The sequence below is a fragment of the Embiotoca jacksoni genome, unplaced genomic scaffold, assembly GCF_022577435.1.
Source record: "Embiotoca jacksoni isolate LCO1_2020_lvr unplaced genomic scaffold, fEmbJac1.0.p SCAF_24, whole genome shotgun sequence".
Taxonomy (NCBI): domain Eukaryota; kingdom Metazoa; phylum Chordata; class Actinopteri; family Embiotocidae; genus Embiotoca; species Embiotoca jacksoni.
Genome location: NW_027185375.1, coordinates 1,946,161 through 1,963,479, shown reverse-complemented (window position 1 = coordinate 1,963,479; position 17,319 = coordinate 1,946,161). Strand labels below are relative to the sequence as shown.

The 17,319-nt window shown below is 43.4% G+C and overlaps 2 protein-coding genes and 1 long non-coding RNA gene across 4 annotated transcripts in view; 2 read left to right on the top strand and 1 right to left on the bottom strand.

Moving 5' to 3' along the window:
* The window catches only part of shroom4 (shroom family member 4), a 71,321-nt gene extending 59,770 nt beyond the window's left edge, over positions 1-11,551 (top strand). For both annotated transcript variants that reach the window (XM_069158985.1, XM_069158984.1), the window contains 8 exons: positions 1,721-1,782; positions 2,993-3,784; positions 4,717-5,388; positions 6,838-6,970; positions 7,085-7,186; positions 7,589-7,759; positions 8,380-8,522; positions 8,682-11,551. In XM_069158985.1, the coding sequence (XP_069015086.1) occupies positions 1,721-1,782; positions 2,993-3,784; positions 4,717-5,388; positions 6,838-6,970; positions 7,085-7,186; positions 7,589-7,759; positions 8,380-8,522; positions 8,682-8,838 (2,232 nt within the window). In that variant the 3' untranslated portion in view covers positions 8,839-11,551. The remainder of the gene's footprint in view (positions 1-1,720; positions 1,783-2,992; positions 3,785-4,716; positions 5,389-6,837; positions 6,971-7,084; positions 7,187-7,588; positions 7,760-8,379; positions 8,523-8,681) is intronic.
* LOC138203957 (uncharacterized) lies at positions 7,172-8,417 on the bottom strand. Its single transcript, XR_011178754.1, has 3 exons — positions 8,332-8,417; positions 7,551-7,729; positions 7,172-7,244 (listed from the first exon to the last, which is right to left on the bottom strand). It is a non-coding gene; the product is annotated as an uncharacterized lncRNA (long non-coding RNA).
* Positions 11,552-14,893: 3,342 nt separating the features above from the next.
* The window catches only part of clcn5b (chloride channel, voltage-sensitive 5b), a 24,766-nt gene continuing 22,340 nt past the window's right edge, over positions 14,894-17,319 (top strand). Inside the window, 2 exon segments of the mRNA XM_069158986.1 lie at positions 14,894-15,172; positions 15,249-15,407. Coding sequence (XP_069015087.1) covers positions 15,118-15,172; positions 15,249-15,407 — 214 coding nt within the window. The 5' untranslated portion in view covers positions 14,894-15,117.

Below are 17,319 nucleotides of genomic sequence, written 5' to 3'. Positions count from 1 at the left end.
TTAAAAAAAGGTCATCCCAGTCTCTCAGAGCTCAAAGTGGTGTCTTTAAATGTTTCTTTGTCTCTAATCAACACTACAAAACGACATTTTTATGCTTGAAAACGTTCAAATGGATCAATTATCAAAATAAAACAAACAATAACTCGACTAATTGTGTCAGCTTTAGTCTACTTAAAGGAACAGTTCAACATTTTGGGTGGGACTATTTCTTTAGCTCTGCCCCTAATTTCCTGCAAATTTATGATAGTGACATTATTCTGAGAAATAACTGTTCTTGGCCAAAACCATAAACATTTTAATTGCAGCTATTAATTTACCAATAAGTGTCCAAAACATGTCATGAATGACCGAATGCCCCTTTAAACCCCAGTAGACAGTGGAATGACGTTCTTAAGGGCCATCCAGGTACTGAAACAGTGCTTATTATCACATTTTATGCTCCGCTGACAGCAAGCGACGGCCAAATATGTAAAATTCATCTCCAGCCATGCCAAAGAAAATACCATCTGAATGTTCAGATTTGCATCACAGACGGTCAGAAAATATCTCTGCACAGGAATGTGTGTGTGTGTGTGTGTGTGTGTGTGTGTGTGTGTGTGTGTGTGTGTGTGTGTGTGTGTGGACCCCACTGGTGTATTTGTGCAGCCTATCGCTGCCTCTCTGTGTGTGCCGACTGGCTGCTTGTAACAATAACGAGAGTTCAATGAGTTTACCACCAGTGGAGTCACAATTGAACCGACTGCACAGCAGAATCTCGTAGGGCTGCGACTCATAATCATTTTTGTCATCTATCACTGTGCTGACCATGATCTCAGTTGATTGCAAAATTGGCCTTTATAAATATACAGTAAAAAAAAAAAAAGTCACATATTTATTTTTTTGTCCAATCAGCATTCCAGAGTTCAAAGATCTTTATTTTACAGAGATGAAACATACAAAACAGCAAATCCTCACCCACAAGAGAATTTTTAGTATTTGTGCTGAAAAAAATATTGTAAAAGATATTATAAATGATCAAAATAGTTGCCAATTACTTACCTGTCTCTTTTTCTTATTCAGTTTGACACTTTATCTCTTTCTTACATAAAATGATCTCTAAATTATTTCAGTGGTAAGTTTTAGAATCTGCTATCTAGTTTAAGTTGATATTTCCCTGTTAAAAATAAGATTGAAGTGCATTCTCTTTTTATAATGATAAATATATATTGTTATTTACTTTGACGTGTGTGAAAAAGCAGATCCAAACTTGTGTGTATGAGTTCATTCGCAGCTGTGCAAGGGTCAGTCTGATGAAACAATCCTAACTCATGCAGATAAAAACACTCTAGTAGCTGATGAAGACCAGGAGATGTCGTCGAAAGCACTGGAAAAAGAAAGCTTAAGAAAAAAAAATATAAATGGATGTGAAACAATTGAAAGGCAAGCAAATGAGTTTTAAAAGACATTAAAAGTAAGATTAAAAAAAATGCATCATACAAAACAGAGGAAGGAATGGAAATTTCAAAATAAAAGAGATTTATATGGCCTGCTGAAGTCCCTCAGGTCAGAACATTTTACCTCCAGCCTAATTAACCTAATTTTTAACCTAATCTTTATTGCAAGGCGGAGTGACACACCCACTTCCCTCCAGCAGGGACGTGTGCTGACCAACACTTATCCCCATATTGAAGTCTTCCGTCATTCCTCCGCTGTTATTAACCGGCTCTAAATCTCTCCGCAGACGCATCCCGCCCGGCAACAGGAAACAACCAAGCTCAACAGGAAGCACAGCCTGACTGAGAGGTGAGCCACTTCCCGAGTAACGAATTCATTTGGAGAGTTAACATTTCCCTTTTTCCCTGACCTGGTTATCTTCTGTATTCGTGAGCGGTCCTCTCTGACACGGCAGCGCAGTCGTCGCACGCCCGATTCCATCTCTGTGAGCTCATCTCCGGCGATGTTAGGTGGGGTCGGCACCGTGGTGCACCGTCGGCCGGAAATCCCACTCGGTCATGGCTGGCTGCGATTTGACTGTAATGAGCTCTAAGTGTGCGCAGCAATCATCCATGCTTAAGATGTGACTGTAACGACATGCGGTCGGATGGTGATTTCTGTATGTTAGCATGTAGCGGGGGGGGAGGGGGTGTCATTTAGGAGACGCATGGCTTGTGAAAGGGCCTCGACTCATATTTGACCCGAGACAGAAACAGTTCAGTGAGTCTGGAAAGCAAAAAGGAAGCATTTACGGTAATTTAACCACTTTCACTGTCTGTGTTTTTTTTGGGGGGGGTTTGTAACATTATTTCTCTAACATGAAGTCTTTCTGAAAATGTCCCTCTATATTTACTTTTTTTTTTTTCTTTTTCGAACTTTAAATTGGATTGTTTGAAGATAGAAACACTTCCATGTCTGTGTGTTACAATACGAAGCGAGAGGCGGGAGGTGATTAGCTTAGCTTAGCATAAAGACTTAGCCTCGCTCTGTCGATTGTCCACCAACACTTCTATCAGGATACATCTATTTCACGTACACAAACAAACCTACATGTAGAAGCAATAATTTAGCTATAGAATACGTTTCCGGGTACAGTTGGTGTGCGCAGGTTTTTGTGTCTTTACTACCAATCTGGCAACCTCAATGTGATGACAAGACTCTGGGAAGTCGCACCGAGTTGGAGCGCCAACCTGTTGTTCACCAAGAAATAGTTACAGCACATGACTCTCCATAAAGCCTCCAATTTATGTTCTAGAACTTCCTCTCTTTATGCTAAGCCAGACTAACCATCTTAATGACTCCATTTGCATGTTTAAGGGAAGGAAAACAATTAAATATATTTGCTGAAATGTAAAAACAATCAAACATAGAGAGGAAAAAGTAAAAATGATTGTGGTCTATAGCCGTATTCACCAGACTTCATTGAAAAATGTTACGTTTTTAGGTGCTTTGTTGCATATTTGTTTATTAAAAGAAAATCGTGTTTTTCTTCCGTTCCTCCACTCCCTCCACATTACAGAGACTACTCCAGTTGGAGGCGGGAGTCCAGACCGCCGGAGAGCCCCGGTCAGTGCCAGCAGGCCCGATGGGGCCCCCGAGGGGCCGACAGCAGCAGCGACGACCACAACGGGCACGCCTTCGCTCCTCCGCCGGCTCTGCTTCTGCTCCGAGGACGGGCCATGTCCGAAAACGACCTCCGCTTCGACAGCAGCCACCGCTGGTCGCCGTCAATTTCCATGGCGACCAGCCAGACCCTCAGCGAGGTGGAGGAAGGAGCGGGCGGGGTCAGGGGAGGGGACGTAGCGAGCGCCGCCCGGACGAACAGGAAGAAGACGCCGCCTCCTCCGAGGCCGCCGCCCCCGAAGTGGGAGCAGTTTCACAGCCGGCGTGTGTCTCACCACACCCTCTTCTCCTCGTCCTCCTCCCCCTCTTCTTCTTCTGCTGCTGCTCCTCTCTCCATCCCTCCCTCCTCCACCCCCGCAGAGGGACACTGCTCCGCTCACTCCTCCTCCTACGTCCCTCCACCCGAGACGTCCCGGCAGAGGTCCTACAGTCTGCCTCCGGAGAGGCAGGAGGTGTCCGAGGGTTGCCCGCGATGCAGCTGCAACCAAACCCAGGAATCCTCGTCCAATCAGAGCCAGGCCCAGTTTCAGGACCGCCCCTTTAACGTGGCCCCGCCCAGTCCTATGTTCTCCAGGAGGGCCTTCAGGCCGGTGGCTCCGCCCCCGAGAGAGAGGGAGGGGCACCTCAGGGCGGAGGTTGGGCCGTCTCTACCTCCACCTCCTTCACCTCCAGCAGCAGCAGACAGCAGGTGAGACAGGAGGAGATTTATAGCAGATAGATGCACCAAATGTATGTAACGTTTTCTTGATTTATTGGTGAGTTTTTGTCCAGAAAATTGTGAAAAAGGTTGTTTTTTTTTTCTTCGTAACCGTCTTCAAATATCCCCAAATAGGAAACTGGGACAGGTAGTTTTTGGGTTGTTTGGCTTAAAATATGACACTCAGTAATGTTTATAAAGTAACATTCAGTCCATTACAACGATAGTCTATTGAAGCGGGCTTATCCTGCTTCTCTCTGGAGACCTGAAATAAAGTTCATGTTACACATTTTTGGCGTATCGAACAGATTTCCTCTTGAAAACGCTGAAATTTGATGGAGATAAACTATACACATTTGTGATTGGTTAAAAAAAAAAAAATTCATGCTGAAGTCACACTTGTAGCATCAGTACATTAGGAGGAGAGCTTCACCTTACAAGAACGATCCAATAAGCAGAATTCCAAAAGCCATAAATCTCAAAATTAACCAAAATTTGCTTATATTGATGAGTGACTGGTTCAAGTACAGAAGTCCTAACAGGACAGGAACAGCAGAAATGAGGCAAAAAAAAAAATGCATCAGTATATTCTTGAAATATGTTATTTAAAAACATTTTTGTCATAGATTTTCAGCCAAACTGTCCCGTCTTATTTCAGTCACTGACCATCAGCGAATATATTTTTTTTGTTTCTGTTCATTAACAAGGATTTCATCAGAATTTCAAAGTAAGAGTGCAGAATTGTTGAATTGAAAACTTCTTTTTGGATGTCATGTAAAAAGAAAGATTGCTTAAAACATAAGATTCTTCTCGATTCGATAGCAGCATGATGAGTCATTTAAACAGGCTGTGAATTTATTTTCATCATTTTTCATGTTTTAATGATGTGACCTGTTCTTTGACTTGATTTTGTGTCTGTGCAGTTTGTCTGCGATGGACGTGAGCCGCAGCCCGGACCGGGACAGAACAACAGTGAAACCTCACAAACAGCGGCCCAACGTCAGACCTGCAGCCGAGTGGGAGAGAGCCCCTTCTCCCAGAGTTCACAGCGACGCAGCACTTCCCCCTGTTTTCGAAAATGGAGGCGCTGGTGGGGTTTTACCTTCTGAATCCTACTACGGTCGGACTGACTACGAGCAGCAGCAGCAGCATCGTACGAACAGAGGCTTCCAGATCGAAGAGCAGCAGAAGATCCCCGAACCGGGAACCGAATCGGAGACCACCCTGAGCCCGAGCCCGGCGCACAGCCTGGAGGCCGACCTGGACGTCCCCATGGAAACGGACATCGACGATTTCCAGGAGGAGGAGCTCCCGGCGGCGGGCGCGCCGATCAGCAGCGAGCTGCCGTGCTTCGCTCTGCCGGTCACCGTGCTGGAGACGGACATCGACACGCCGCCGGACCCCGGGGCCTCGCCGCCGCGCCGGACCCGGGCCGAGAGCGGCTCTCTGGAGGAGGAGCTGGAGGCCGGGGAGAGCGGCAGGGAGGGGCTGAGCCTGGAGGAGCTCTTCCCCCACGGCGGCGAGGGCGAGTCGGGCACGGAGAGCTGGAGAGGAGCCTACCACACCGTGGAGCACAACACCGACAGCCTGGACAGGTAACCACAGGCTAAATGGAGCTGCGTGTGTGTCTGCGTGTGCGTTGCGCGTCAATTACACGCACCATTTGATCTGTACAAGACCTAACTGTTCCCGTCACTAAGCTCCTCCCCGGTTTTCCCACGAGCCGTCCAGATCTCCTTCCTGCAGCCACTTTTCTCTTTATGTCCCCCGTTAACTTTACAAACGGTTTGTTTTCGCGGACACAGGTTGGCTGGTGGGTAACTGGTGCCACACAGGACAGGAAGTGAAGTTAGACAGCCTCGTCTGTTTACGATGAAACTCAGAAAATCGACACGAACATTCATTTACAGTAACACGCTGTACGGGATATCACCGAATGGCACACGCGTGCAAAATCCCATTTAACGCTACAGATGGCTTAATTTCCCGAAGAACACCTGAAGCGTTTACTGAATGCGAGAGTTACAGTTCAAACTGAAGCAGTTAAAGGCTTTAAATTGTCTGTTGTAAGCGTGAGCGGTGAAAAGGAGCTCGAAACGTCCGGGTCTTTATTTCAAATTCCGGCTCTAAGTTTGAGCTCCGTGTCCTGTTGAATTGTCAGTTTACATGTAAAGTTCAAGACTAAAAAGAGTTCGAGAACAAAAAGCTGAAGGCAGCGTTCAAACATGCAAATCGACTTTACATCTTAATCTGTGTTCGCATCTGATCGTAGCTTGAAGCCCGTTTTTCCAATTCACTCTGGATTCATTCTGGATATGGATAAAAAAAAATATAAAAAAAAAACATTTACATAAAATATTTGACCCAAAGAAATTCCAGTTATAAAGCAAAGAACACAGATTTTATAACAAATTCTTTTCAATGAAGGACCAAATCTGAATCTGGATGGAGAGCTAAAGGGGGCCAAAAATAAGCATTTCTTTTGTTTCTAATTACATTTGATTAAATTGTAATATATCACACAGCAAATTCTAATTACAGAACATTTATGCTTAACAGCACTGCATCGCTGTAAAACTCATATTATGTACTTTTCAGAGGCGCAAAAGAGATTTTAAAGCATTTCAGAAAAAGGAGAATAAACGAGTTAATCTGATGGAGCAGTGGACCAAACCCTGGCCCGCGGTCCCCAAATCTGGCCGTCTGTATTAAAGCATAGATTATTGACATACAGTATTATGTCAATAATACATACAGGCATCGGTTATGTTTATATTTATGTTCTTTTTAACAAAACACAACCCATTAAAAGTGAAGTTTTACCTCCTCGTTCTTTCCCTGTTTCTCCTGGCGTGTATCAATAATTTGAATTCTTCTATACCGCCATATTTTTCCTTCTCTGCTGAGTCGGGGTTTTTTTTGTTTTTTTTTTCGTGGCTGTCGGCTTCTTCTAATTGATTGCGTCTCTTATCAGTGTGTGTTTGTAATCGCTGTGTTTTCATGAGCGTGTGTCTGCTTTATCTCTTCCCCCCCCTCCCCCGCAGGCGGTCCGGGGCGAGCTCCAGCTGTTCGTCTTATTACAGCACGTCGGCAGCCAAGGCTCAGCTCCTGTCCCAGATGAAGGACTTCACCGACCACAGGGAGCAGGACGACGACGACGACGAGCTCACCTACAAGGTAACGCCGCCGCGGGGGGGGGGGGAGCGTTTTTTTTTTTTTTTTCCACCGCGCTGACGTGTTTGTTTTCACTGCGAGTTTGTTGACACGGGTCCGTTCCCTACGCCCGAGCAGAAACAGCTGATGGAGAGCCTCCGTAAGAAGCTGGGCGTGCTGAGGGAAGCTCAGAGGGGGCTGCAGGACGACATCAGAGCCAACGCACAGCTGGGAGAGGAGGTGGGGCAGCAACTCCGCACGCTCACGACCGACCGGCGTTTCAATTGTTTCCTAAAAACTGAATAAGGAAGTAACTTAAATCCGCTTGTTTAGTCCAACCAGCAACAAAAAAAAAACAAATATATCAGAACACGTGATGCTTTAGAAAACCAGCTGATATTCTCATCTGAAAAATGATCTGATTAAATTGCATATCCGTCTATCCACTGATTGATAAGTCAACTATTGAGGGATGTGAAATGAGCCCAGTGCCTTTAAGAGGAAGCAGTTTCATATTCACCGATAGTCTTATCTTGTGATGCGCTAAAATCAAACCACACTCTTCGTATAGAGGGACAGTTTGAGGAAGGAGTCAGTCACTCACTGGCACGGGTGTTGTGCTTCAACCGGGTCGTCCTTCAGGTGGAGAACATGGTGGTGTCGGTGTGCAAACCCAACGAGGTGGACAAGTTCCGCATGTTCATCGGCGACATGGACAAAGTGGTGAGTCTGCTGCTGTCGCTGTCCGGGAGGCTGCTGAGGGTGGAGACCACGCTGGACACACTGGACCCCGAGACGGAGCACCACGAGAGGGTGAGGAGTGAGGAGTGAGGAGTGAGGAGGAGGAGGAGGAGTGAGGAGGAAGAGGGTGAGGGTGAAGAGGAGGGGGAAGGTGAGGAGCAGGAAGAGGGGGGAGGAGGTGGACGGTGAGGAGCAAGTAGTTTGATTTGTTCTCAGAAGTTTGACCATATTTTTTTTTATATTGTCCATAATTTCAACTTTATTTTTTTTAGAACAATTTTGTATTTCTTTTTTAAATCGCCCGCTTATTCTTTTTCCTTAATGTGGGCCTAATTCTCCGTGGTATATATTCAAATGTTTTGTTTTTTTCTCTGTTACGCACTGAATTTAAAATGCACCGAATTTGTATGCCATCAAGAATAAAAATGAGGAAAAAGAGGCTGAAACGAGAAGAGTTAAGGAAGGACTGGTAGATTGAAAGTTGAGATATTGTTGAGGCGTTACTCCAGCGAAAGGCTCGTTTAAAAAGGTAACACAGGCCGAGCTATTAACCTCCACCGATTCATCATCAGCTTTACCCCCCCGCCCTCCCCCCCCCAGTTCAAAACCTGCAGAGGTGCACAAAAAAAAAAAAAAGTATTTACCTGTGTCTGTCCCTCGCCTCCTTCGCTCTCTCTCTCTCTGCCCTGCAGCTCCCCCTGCTGGAGAAGAAGCGCCAGCTCATGAGGCAGCTGTCCGAGGCTCAGGACCTGAAGGACCACGTGGACCGCAGAGAGCAGGCCGTCAGCCTGGTGCTGGCCCGCTGCCTGTCGCCGGAGCAGCACCGAGACTACAGGTAAGAGTTTATTTAGCGTCAAAACAAATCGTGAATGAAAGTGAACGAAGTCTCGGATCAAAGTGTCGAAGCAAAAGCTGCACTTATTTTTTTTGGTGTTTTTTTTTTTGTTTGTTTGTGGTTTTTTAAAGCGTTTATTTGTGTTCTTTCCTCCCGCAGCCACTTTGTGAAGATGAAGGCCGCGCTGCTGGTGGAGCAGAGGCAGCTGGAGGATAAGATCCGGCTGGGAGAGGAGCAGCTGAGGGGGCTGAGGGAGAGCCTGGGGCTGGGGCTGGGGCTGGGCATTGGGATGTCCATGGGATACGGACATTATTAAAAAAAATCAACAACAGAGATGAAGAAGAAAGAAAGAAAGAAAGAAAGAAAGAAAGAAAGAAAGAAAGAAGAAGAAGCGGGGATTTTTTTTTTTTTTTAGTTACATTCAGTCCAAGTGAAGTCCAAAACCAGAAAGGAAAGAAGCCGATGGGACCTTTAACAGCAAAAAACCAGATTTGCACAGTTTCTTAAAGGAATAGTTTGACATTTTACATATAAACTTTCTTGGGATAAATATGAAGCCAATTAGCCTAATTTAGCTTGGCTTAGTTTATTTTACTTTAGCTTAGCAGAGCATAAAGACAGGAAACGGCAAGAGTGGCTGTGTTTGAAAGTGTTAAACTCGCTGTTTCCCAATTTATGAGCCAGACTAGTTCTTGGCCGGGGCGCAGTCTTTCTGTCGCTTCATATTTAACAAATCAAAATGTCTTAACTGTTCCTTTAAGGATTAGCAGACGTGTCGGTTCCGGGGCCAAAACAAACAGCTGAAAGAACTCAAACGCCCCCTGAAGGTTTTTAGGTAGGCGGGGGGGCGGGGGGGGGGGGGGGGTGGATTCTCAGTAAGAGAGACCAATAAAAGAAAAGAAAAAAAAAAAAAAGCTCAAAAGAGGTGTCAAAATGAACAAGGACCGGACTCACTTAGCGGTCACACGCCCCTGAAGAAACGGAAACAAGAAACTGAAATCCTTGTTTAAGATGTCATCTTTCTGGATATCGTTAAAAAAAAAAAAAATGTCACAAACCGAACGAATATAAAATAAAAACCTGTTCATTTCGGAGCTTTCGGAGGACTTGAAACCGTTCCGCTTCACACCGCGTACTGTAAAACTGTACTCACAACTCCACACTTTTGTTCCTCTCGTCTAAACACTTATCACACTACGTTGCCAAAGACATTTTCGCTTTGAATGTGTCACTAAGACGCTGCTCACTTTCGATGTGTTTTTTTTTGGTTTTGTTTTCTCTTGTATTTAAATCTCCTGGTTTAGAGATTCAAAGGAGAATTTTTTTTTTGTTTTTTTGGGGGGTGCTTCTGTTAACCACACTACAGCCAATATTGTGAAAATGCAATTTGCAGCGTTATTAACTGCACTCAGCGATACATATCCTGTATTATCGAGCATACTATCACACTCTGCGTACCCGTTACTGTAACGTCCGTGGCTGTGTTACCGTGTGGAGTTTGACACTCCCATGAAATGACCATTATGTACAGGAGACACTTGTGTTTATAACGTGTGTGTGTATATATGTGGTTTTGATATTTGAAAAGACTGGAAATGGTTGTAAAAGATGAACGTGAAGACCCGGGAAGAGTCCGAGTTTACTGTATATTTTGACGGTGAATGAATCCAGAGGAGCGTTTGGTTAAGTTGCACCTGAGTATTTTATTTTTTGGGTTTTTGTTTTTTTTTGTCAATAAGCTAGTTCAAGTGAAGTTTTTTTTTAAAAAGTTTTTCGTCAGACGCCCTTTTTGGTTGTTGGTTTTTTTTTTTGCCCCTAACTTTGTCTTTCAGCAAGTTCCAGAAAACCTACACTGGAAAATTTGCTTTTTCGCATTCTTGCTGAGAGTTGGAGGAAAAGTCTGTACAGTAAATACGAGGCCGCTGCCAGCAGCCGCTCAGCTTAGCTTAGCATAGAGACTGGAAACAGAGGTGAACAGCTGGCCGTACTCCGTCCGCAGAAACACAAAATTCTCCTCCCAGAAAAACAAACTCATTTACATGATATAGTTTGGTTGTCTAATCCGGATTAAAAATTAAAAATGCAAATGAACGCATGAAAACCAGCTTGTGTTGTGAACAGCTGGACTTTTGTCATATACTCTTATTTCTGTCAATATTACAAAAGTTAATAACCGCTAAAGTTAATTGAGGTCAATTTGTAGAATCGAGTTGTTTTAGCTCGCTTGTTTGACGAAACAATCACGTTAATTTAGTGAGTTTTAAAGTTTTAGGAAGGTGGGTTTTGTTTACTTTTGGAGCTGCGCTAGGAGTTCCCCCCTGCATCCACTGTTTGTGCTAAGCTAAGCTAACAGGCTGCTGGCCGTCGCTTCGTATTTAAAAGACATATATATTTGAGTGGTGTCAATGTTCTCATCTAAATGTTGTCTACGGGGTAAAGGAGTGCGTTTCCCAGCATTTCAAACTATTTCTTAAAAAAACATTTTTTTTTTTAAAGTGTAAGTTTGAAGTTTAAATTGGAAAAAAACCCATTTTTTTTAAAAAAACAAAAAAACATCTTGTTTTCTCAGTAGATTTTTCTGAAACGCAGAATTGAAAGAAGACGGCAAATTTCTTGTTATTTCTCGGTTAATCATCCGCCGCCGCATCCCTTTGTCAAACTTGAAATAACTGCTATCTGCATTCTGCCTCGTTGTCCTCGGGCCAAAGTTCCCCCTGAGCTTTATCTGGTATCCTGAACCGAAAGGAAAGGTAGAAGGAGTTCAGCGCCGCCTTCCTGAGCAAATCAACAAGAACAAAAAAGAAAAAAGAAAAAGGAAAAGATGGCTGGGATTTGGAAGAGGAAATGTGTATGTTTTGGCTGTTGAAAGGTGGAATTGCTGAAGCCAAGTAAAACTACAGCATCTCTGAAAACACAGAGGCCTTTATCGCGTTCTGCTTTATCGGTTTCAGCGGTTAATTGTTGATTAATTAAGCGTGTTCTGGTTTGAAGCAGCTTGAAGTGTATTAAAAGTTACAGTTTTACACTCACTCGTGTGGTTTAACTCACTTCTTTGTTTTTTTTTTAATACCAAACAACTCCCGACTTAAAATGTCTACATGTGCTTCTTAATTTTTTTCTTCAATTTTGTACATATAAAATGTCTTCGTGTACTATAACATCCATTTTTATAAACTGACTTGGACATTGATTTGACAAGAGAGGAAAGACGTTTGCTTGTTGGACCATTGAAGAGAGTAGATTCCTTCTGTTCATGTTTTTCCTCTGTAGTTTTTGATTTATTACAAAAGCTGCTTCTTTTTTTTTGTAACTGCAGAAACACTCGTGCGAGAGAAAGAAAAAAAAAAAAGTACCGTAAATAATAATAATGTTTTAAACTGGCTTCACGTCTCCTGATGTGATTTATGCTGTCGTGGGTGAAAATGGGGGGGGGGGGGGGGCTGCTGTTTGACCGCGGTGGGAAATATGGCTGAGGTTTAAATGGAGGTTGACGGGTGACGAGTTGGAAGTCGCCGAGCGGCTCTGCAGGAGCCGGAGAGTTTCACCGAGGAGACACGTCGAAGCCCGCGTCATTAAAACTGATGTTCTGTCGGCCGGTGGTTCCTAAAAAAAAACAAAAACAACGTTTGAGCCGAGCTCTGAAAGCAGGGCTCATTAAAACATATTGATGTCGGTGGTTGTGGAGGCCGAACGGCCAAAAAGAGACCAGAGATAAATTTTTTTTATTTTTTTTAAAAATCGGCAAAATAAAACCGCAGTTTTTTTCTCTCGAAGGAAACAGGAAGCGTTTTAATAATGTGCACTGCCTGCAGTTTAGTAAATATTCATCTTGATTCTGAGCCTTTTTTTTTTTTTTTTTTTTTTTACAAATGTCCAGTTTTGGTGCTTAATGAGAGCTGACAAAATCTGTTTTCTGTATGAAATGGGATTTTAGATTTACCACAAACGTGTTTAAGTCAAAGCGAAGTACTGGACCTGAAGTTAACTACCGTCACAGGACCACGACATGAAGCCATTTAAGTAGAAAAAAAACAAACGAGAGTGTGAATGAAATGACTTAATTGTAGAAGTTGCTTTGACAAACCTTGAATAAAATACAGTTCGTCTTTTCCTCGAATTTCTATCGAAGTTAAATGCTGCCATGAAAATAAAAAAGATCGGTCCTAAAAATACGTACTTATATTACGCATTTCCACTTTTGTTTTTGTTTTAGTTTAGTTTATTTTGGAGTTTGCCTTGTTCCATGGAAAGAAGAGCCTAATCGCATTATAAATCCACCAGGCTGTATTTTACTGCCAAGTATGTATCTGATGCCAGCAACTGATTTTTTAATTTTTAAGATTAATGATTGGGAGGAACCTGAGAGCTCTGGATATTTATTACTTCGCAAAAACGGGGGCATTTCTCCGCTGTTGTTTTCTTTTTTTCAGCCTTAATCTGAAGTAATTTCACATTCTTCCCCATGCAGACGGAAGAGGCAGCAGTCTTATTGTTATATATAACATACATATTATACATATATCCATCATCCGACTGAGTGGTACTTTAAACCCGTGAAACTGGATGTAGAAAACAGTGTTTTAGGCGGTCGTGTGGTGGAAATAATAGAGAGACCATCTGTAGAAGTGAGGAGTGTGTGTTTCTGAAGGAGCGAGGGAGGAGTGTGTTCTTCTTCAGGGAAGAACAAAGGACAAAACAACGGGGAAGTTTATACAAGATAGAATATATATATATATATATATATATTTGTATCATCTTAATGTAATTTTATCAACAACAGAAATGATCTTGAATGAAGAGTTTAGAGTAAAAGAGAGGAAGGAGGTGAAGAGAAACAGGCCAGCTGAAACAAGAAACGATGTGGGAGGCAGAAATGTTTATGTTGGGCTGCGAGGAGCCGAGTGATGGAGGGGAGAAGAAGGGAGGCGAACGAGTGGGAGGTGTGTGCGCAGAGGCATCAGGGGAAGTTTTGTAGTTAATCAAAGCTCCCAGACATGAAACAGGAGACCACAAAGGCTGCTGTGGTGGTCTTTTCTGTAAAAATTTAAAAAAAAAAAATACAAAATACAAAATAAAACGAGAAAGAAAAGGCCCTTTTCATTTCTACAGATAACCACAAGGTGTCGCCCTTTAACCACTGTACACTATTACTGCAAAGTAAACCGGTGAAAGCAAAGTAAAAGCGTTGTTATACAGAGAAACACAATGGATGAGAGAACACTACACGACACGCACACCATCATTTTAAAAAGTAAAACAAAAGTAGGCCTGTAAAAAAAATAATTAATTTATGTTTAAACACGTGCTACTCAAAGTGGAAGATATTGATTGTAACGTGTGTTGAAATACCCCAGCCACGCTATTCAGTATTTTCTAGCATTAATAATATCTTATAATAACAGTTAATGGAAAGACAAAATATATAAATATATATATATATTTATATAACGATAACCGATTCGTCGTACTGCTCCACTGACCCAGTTGGAGAATCGATGTCAAGACAGCCGCGATGCGGAGCGTTAAACCGGAAACGAAGTGCTCCGGCCTTCAAAATAAAACTCCACAATCCGACGTCTTTGCATAAGAAGGAAGAATTTAAGACGCTAGACAGAAAAAAAAATACACTTTTAAGATTTACAACAAACACGGCTGCTGGTGTAAAATTATAAAAAAAGTATCTCATTATTAGCGCGACAACGATTCCGTAAATAGCGTTATAAAACGAAAACAAAACGGAAGTCGCAGCTGAGTTTGCGCTAACTTGATTCCCCGCTCGCCGTGTTTTGTTTTTTTTGAAGCGGCAAAACTAACTAATACTTCACGAAATTCGTCTGCGCGTTTTAACTCATTTTGCTGGCGAAACGCGATAAATAATGTCCTTCTTTATGATACGGCGTGGGGTTTTAGAAACGCGTTTTCTGGAAGCCGGAGAGTGACGCAGGGTTTTTTTTTTTTTTTTCCCCCCCCGGTGCGGTGAAGTTTCCATCGGCTGCTTGTTGTTGACACCGAGACCTCCGGTGGAAGGACCCCGAGTCACAAGACTCCCCCACCCCGCACCACCACACACCACCGCACAGGTAAAGTAAGGCCTCAAGTCGGCCCGCTTTCCTTTCTCGTTTATATAAATGCAGTCGGTACACGGTCGTGTTTAACGAAGCGGGCCGAGCGGGTCGGTTCGTTTTGACAGCTCCGGTCCGAGGAGGAGGAGGAGGAGGAGGTGGGGGGAGAAGCTCCGAGCTAAGGCTAATAATCTGCTTCTTTTTTCTTTTCTTTTTTCCACTGTGAGGCGTTTTTGTTCCGCTAGTTTTTTTTTTTTTTTTTTTTTTTTTTTTTTTTGGCACCTAAACCGCAGATTTAGCAAGAATAGGAGTACAGGGAAAAAAAAAAAAAAAAAAAAGAAAAGAAAAGAAAAAGAGCGGAAATGGTTGCGAAAAAACTTCTCTGGAACTGGATGTGAGCTGTCATCGTTGCTGTCTGCGATAGCAGCGAGCTGTCTCAAGAAACACGTTATTTTTTATTGCAAAAAAAAAAACCAACAACAATTTCAGGAGGGAATAAAGGAGCCAGTTCAGACTCTCGTCTGTCGGGGACGATGTTCCAGTTTTGGACGCGCTTGTATCGGAAATATGCAGCCGACTTGAACGGAGGTAGTAGTGAACGCTTACCGGGGATCTTCGTCCCGCGGCCCGGCCGTGCTCTAAACCTTCTTGTCGTTGTAAACAGGACCCGGAGGGATGGAAAACCCCGACTACGGCAGCGGGAGCCTCGACGCCCTTCATCGCCCCGGTGACGACGATGACGACGACGACGACGAGCTGGTGGACATCGCCGAAGCCACGCTGGACTTCTCCGCCGCGGACGACGTCCCTCCTCTCGGCTCGGGTAAGCGCGCAAAGGCGTACCGTGAACGCACCGCAACAGGAATACAAAACCCTGCAAGGGGGTGAAAGGGAAAAAAATTAATAAATAAAAATGCAACCTGTTTTTTTTTTTAAAGGTTTCATCACTTTTTAAAAGCTGATTTTAACAACTTAAAGGGCGCTGATCGTTTCATCTGCTCATCAGCTGCTTCCCCCCCCCCCCCCCAAAAAGTTCAAATTCAATATCCTTGCAGATTTGTCTGCACTGCGTCCCTTGTACGTGAACTAATAACAGGATTAGTTTTACAGTGTAAGCAGTTTTGGCCTTTCAGAAGTTGGACTTGGAAAGGTTTATTATGTGCGTTTTCTGCACTGAAATGTCTAAAAACGAGGTCAGTTTTGTACCTCCATTTTTCCCTCAAAATGTTTCCAAAAATCGTTCGAACCCAGAGAAATCGGCAATTCTTATTGAGATAATAAGTCGCCTTTCGGTGACTTCTCGACTCACCGTAGCTTCTCCAGAGTCGTAGTTACGACGAGTCGGCTGTCGGCTGACGATCGTGTTTCCCCGTCTCCGACGACCCCGCGGCTGCTCCACGATCATCGTCCAGCTCCTTATTTTGTTATTTCATGGCGTGAAAGCAGCATCACATCTGTCTATCTTATCATGTTCGATAATGCGCTGCCTTTTTATTTTAAATTCCGAGAGCTGTCGCTCGGTAATGACCCACTTGTTTGACTTTTTAGTCTCAAAAGTCGTTGCCGAGCTTGTTAATATCGAAGAATTCCCCGAACAGCATTTTATTTAAGTTTGTTTTTCCTAACCAAATGTGAGAATTTGCACATTGCAGTGTGCCCTGAAGTAGTGATAAAGATACACGGTGTCAGTCAGTCAGTGTGTGTGTGTGTGTGTGTGTGTGTGTGTGTGTGTGTGTGTGTGTCACATGCTTTCAATGAGTCGTGGTCTTACTGGGTAATCAGTTGCTACACACAGGCGTGGGAGCATACCGTAACAACCAGATTTACTCTGTGTTTATATAACTTCACCTCCCGACATGAAAATAGACATTTAAAGTGAACATAAAGTGAGTTCCTCAAATTTCTATGCCCTGGTTGTTTTTTGTTTTCTTTCACCAAGCCTGCCCGGTTACTGATGATGTCATCACCAGAGCCAGTCGCCGTCTACTACAAAAAAAAGGACTTGCGGTATTAATTATCAAATTTCAGGGCGCAGAGAACAAATGTATGGCGACTCCGATTATGTCATTGTGACGCCTCGTCAGCAGGCTGCCCGTAGACGTGCCTGCAGTTAAATCCAGTGTAGACGGCATTAGCATGTAAACTAAAGAGATAAAAGAAGAGTTTGGTATTTTGCGTTTTGGCTTCAGAAGAGAGTGTAGTGCCTCGTTTTTTTTTTTTTTTTTTTAAAGCCTGCTGCTCCTGGCCATTTTTGCCGAGTCATTGGTATTGATTAACAATCCTGTTGACCTCCTGCAGATGTGATACGGTGAATGTCTGCTGTGGAGAAGTCCAAATCTTCTTCAATTCTCCTTTTAAGTGGTTGAAATCCCTTTAAAACATTGCTGGATTTTTTTTTTTGGGGGGGGGGGGGGGGGAAGGGGGATTGGAGAAACCGAACAAGGAAACACGATTGAAAATATATTTTGAGTTTATCCAGATGTCATCCATCCGTAGATATAAACCGTCTGCCAACCGGCTGATGCTTTCTTATCACTTTGGATTTATTTGTAAATATTATAGCGCCTCCTCTTCACGAACTGAACTTTTCAAACGCCTTCCTGATTCACTCCACACACTGGACAAGCGTCATTTGTCCAGCAATGCCAGATGTAGCTTGATTACCGCTGATGTCGTCATCGCACGGTTTACAATCCTGCTCTTTTCTTCGGTTCGACTAAAAAAAACAAGACGTC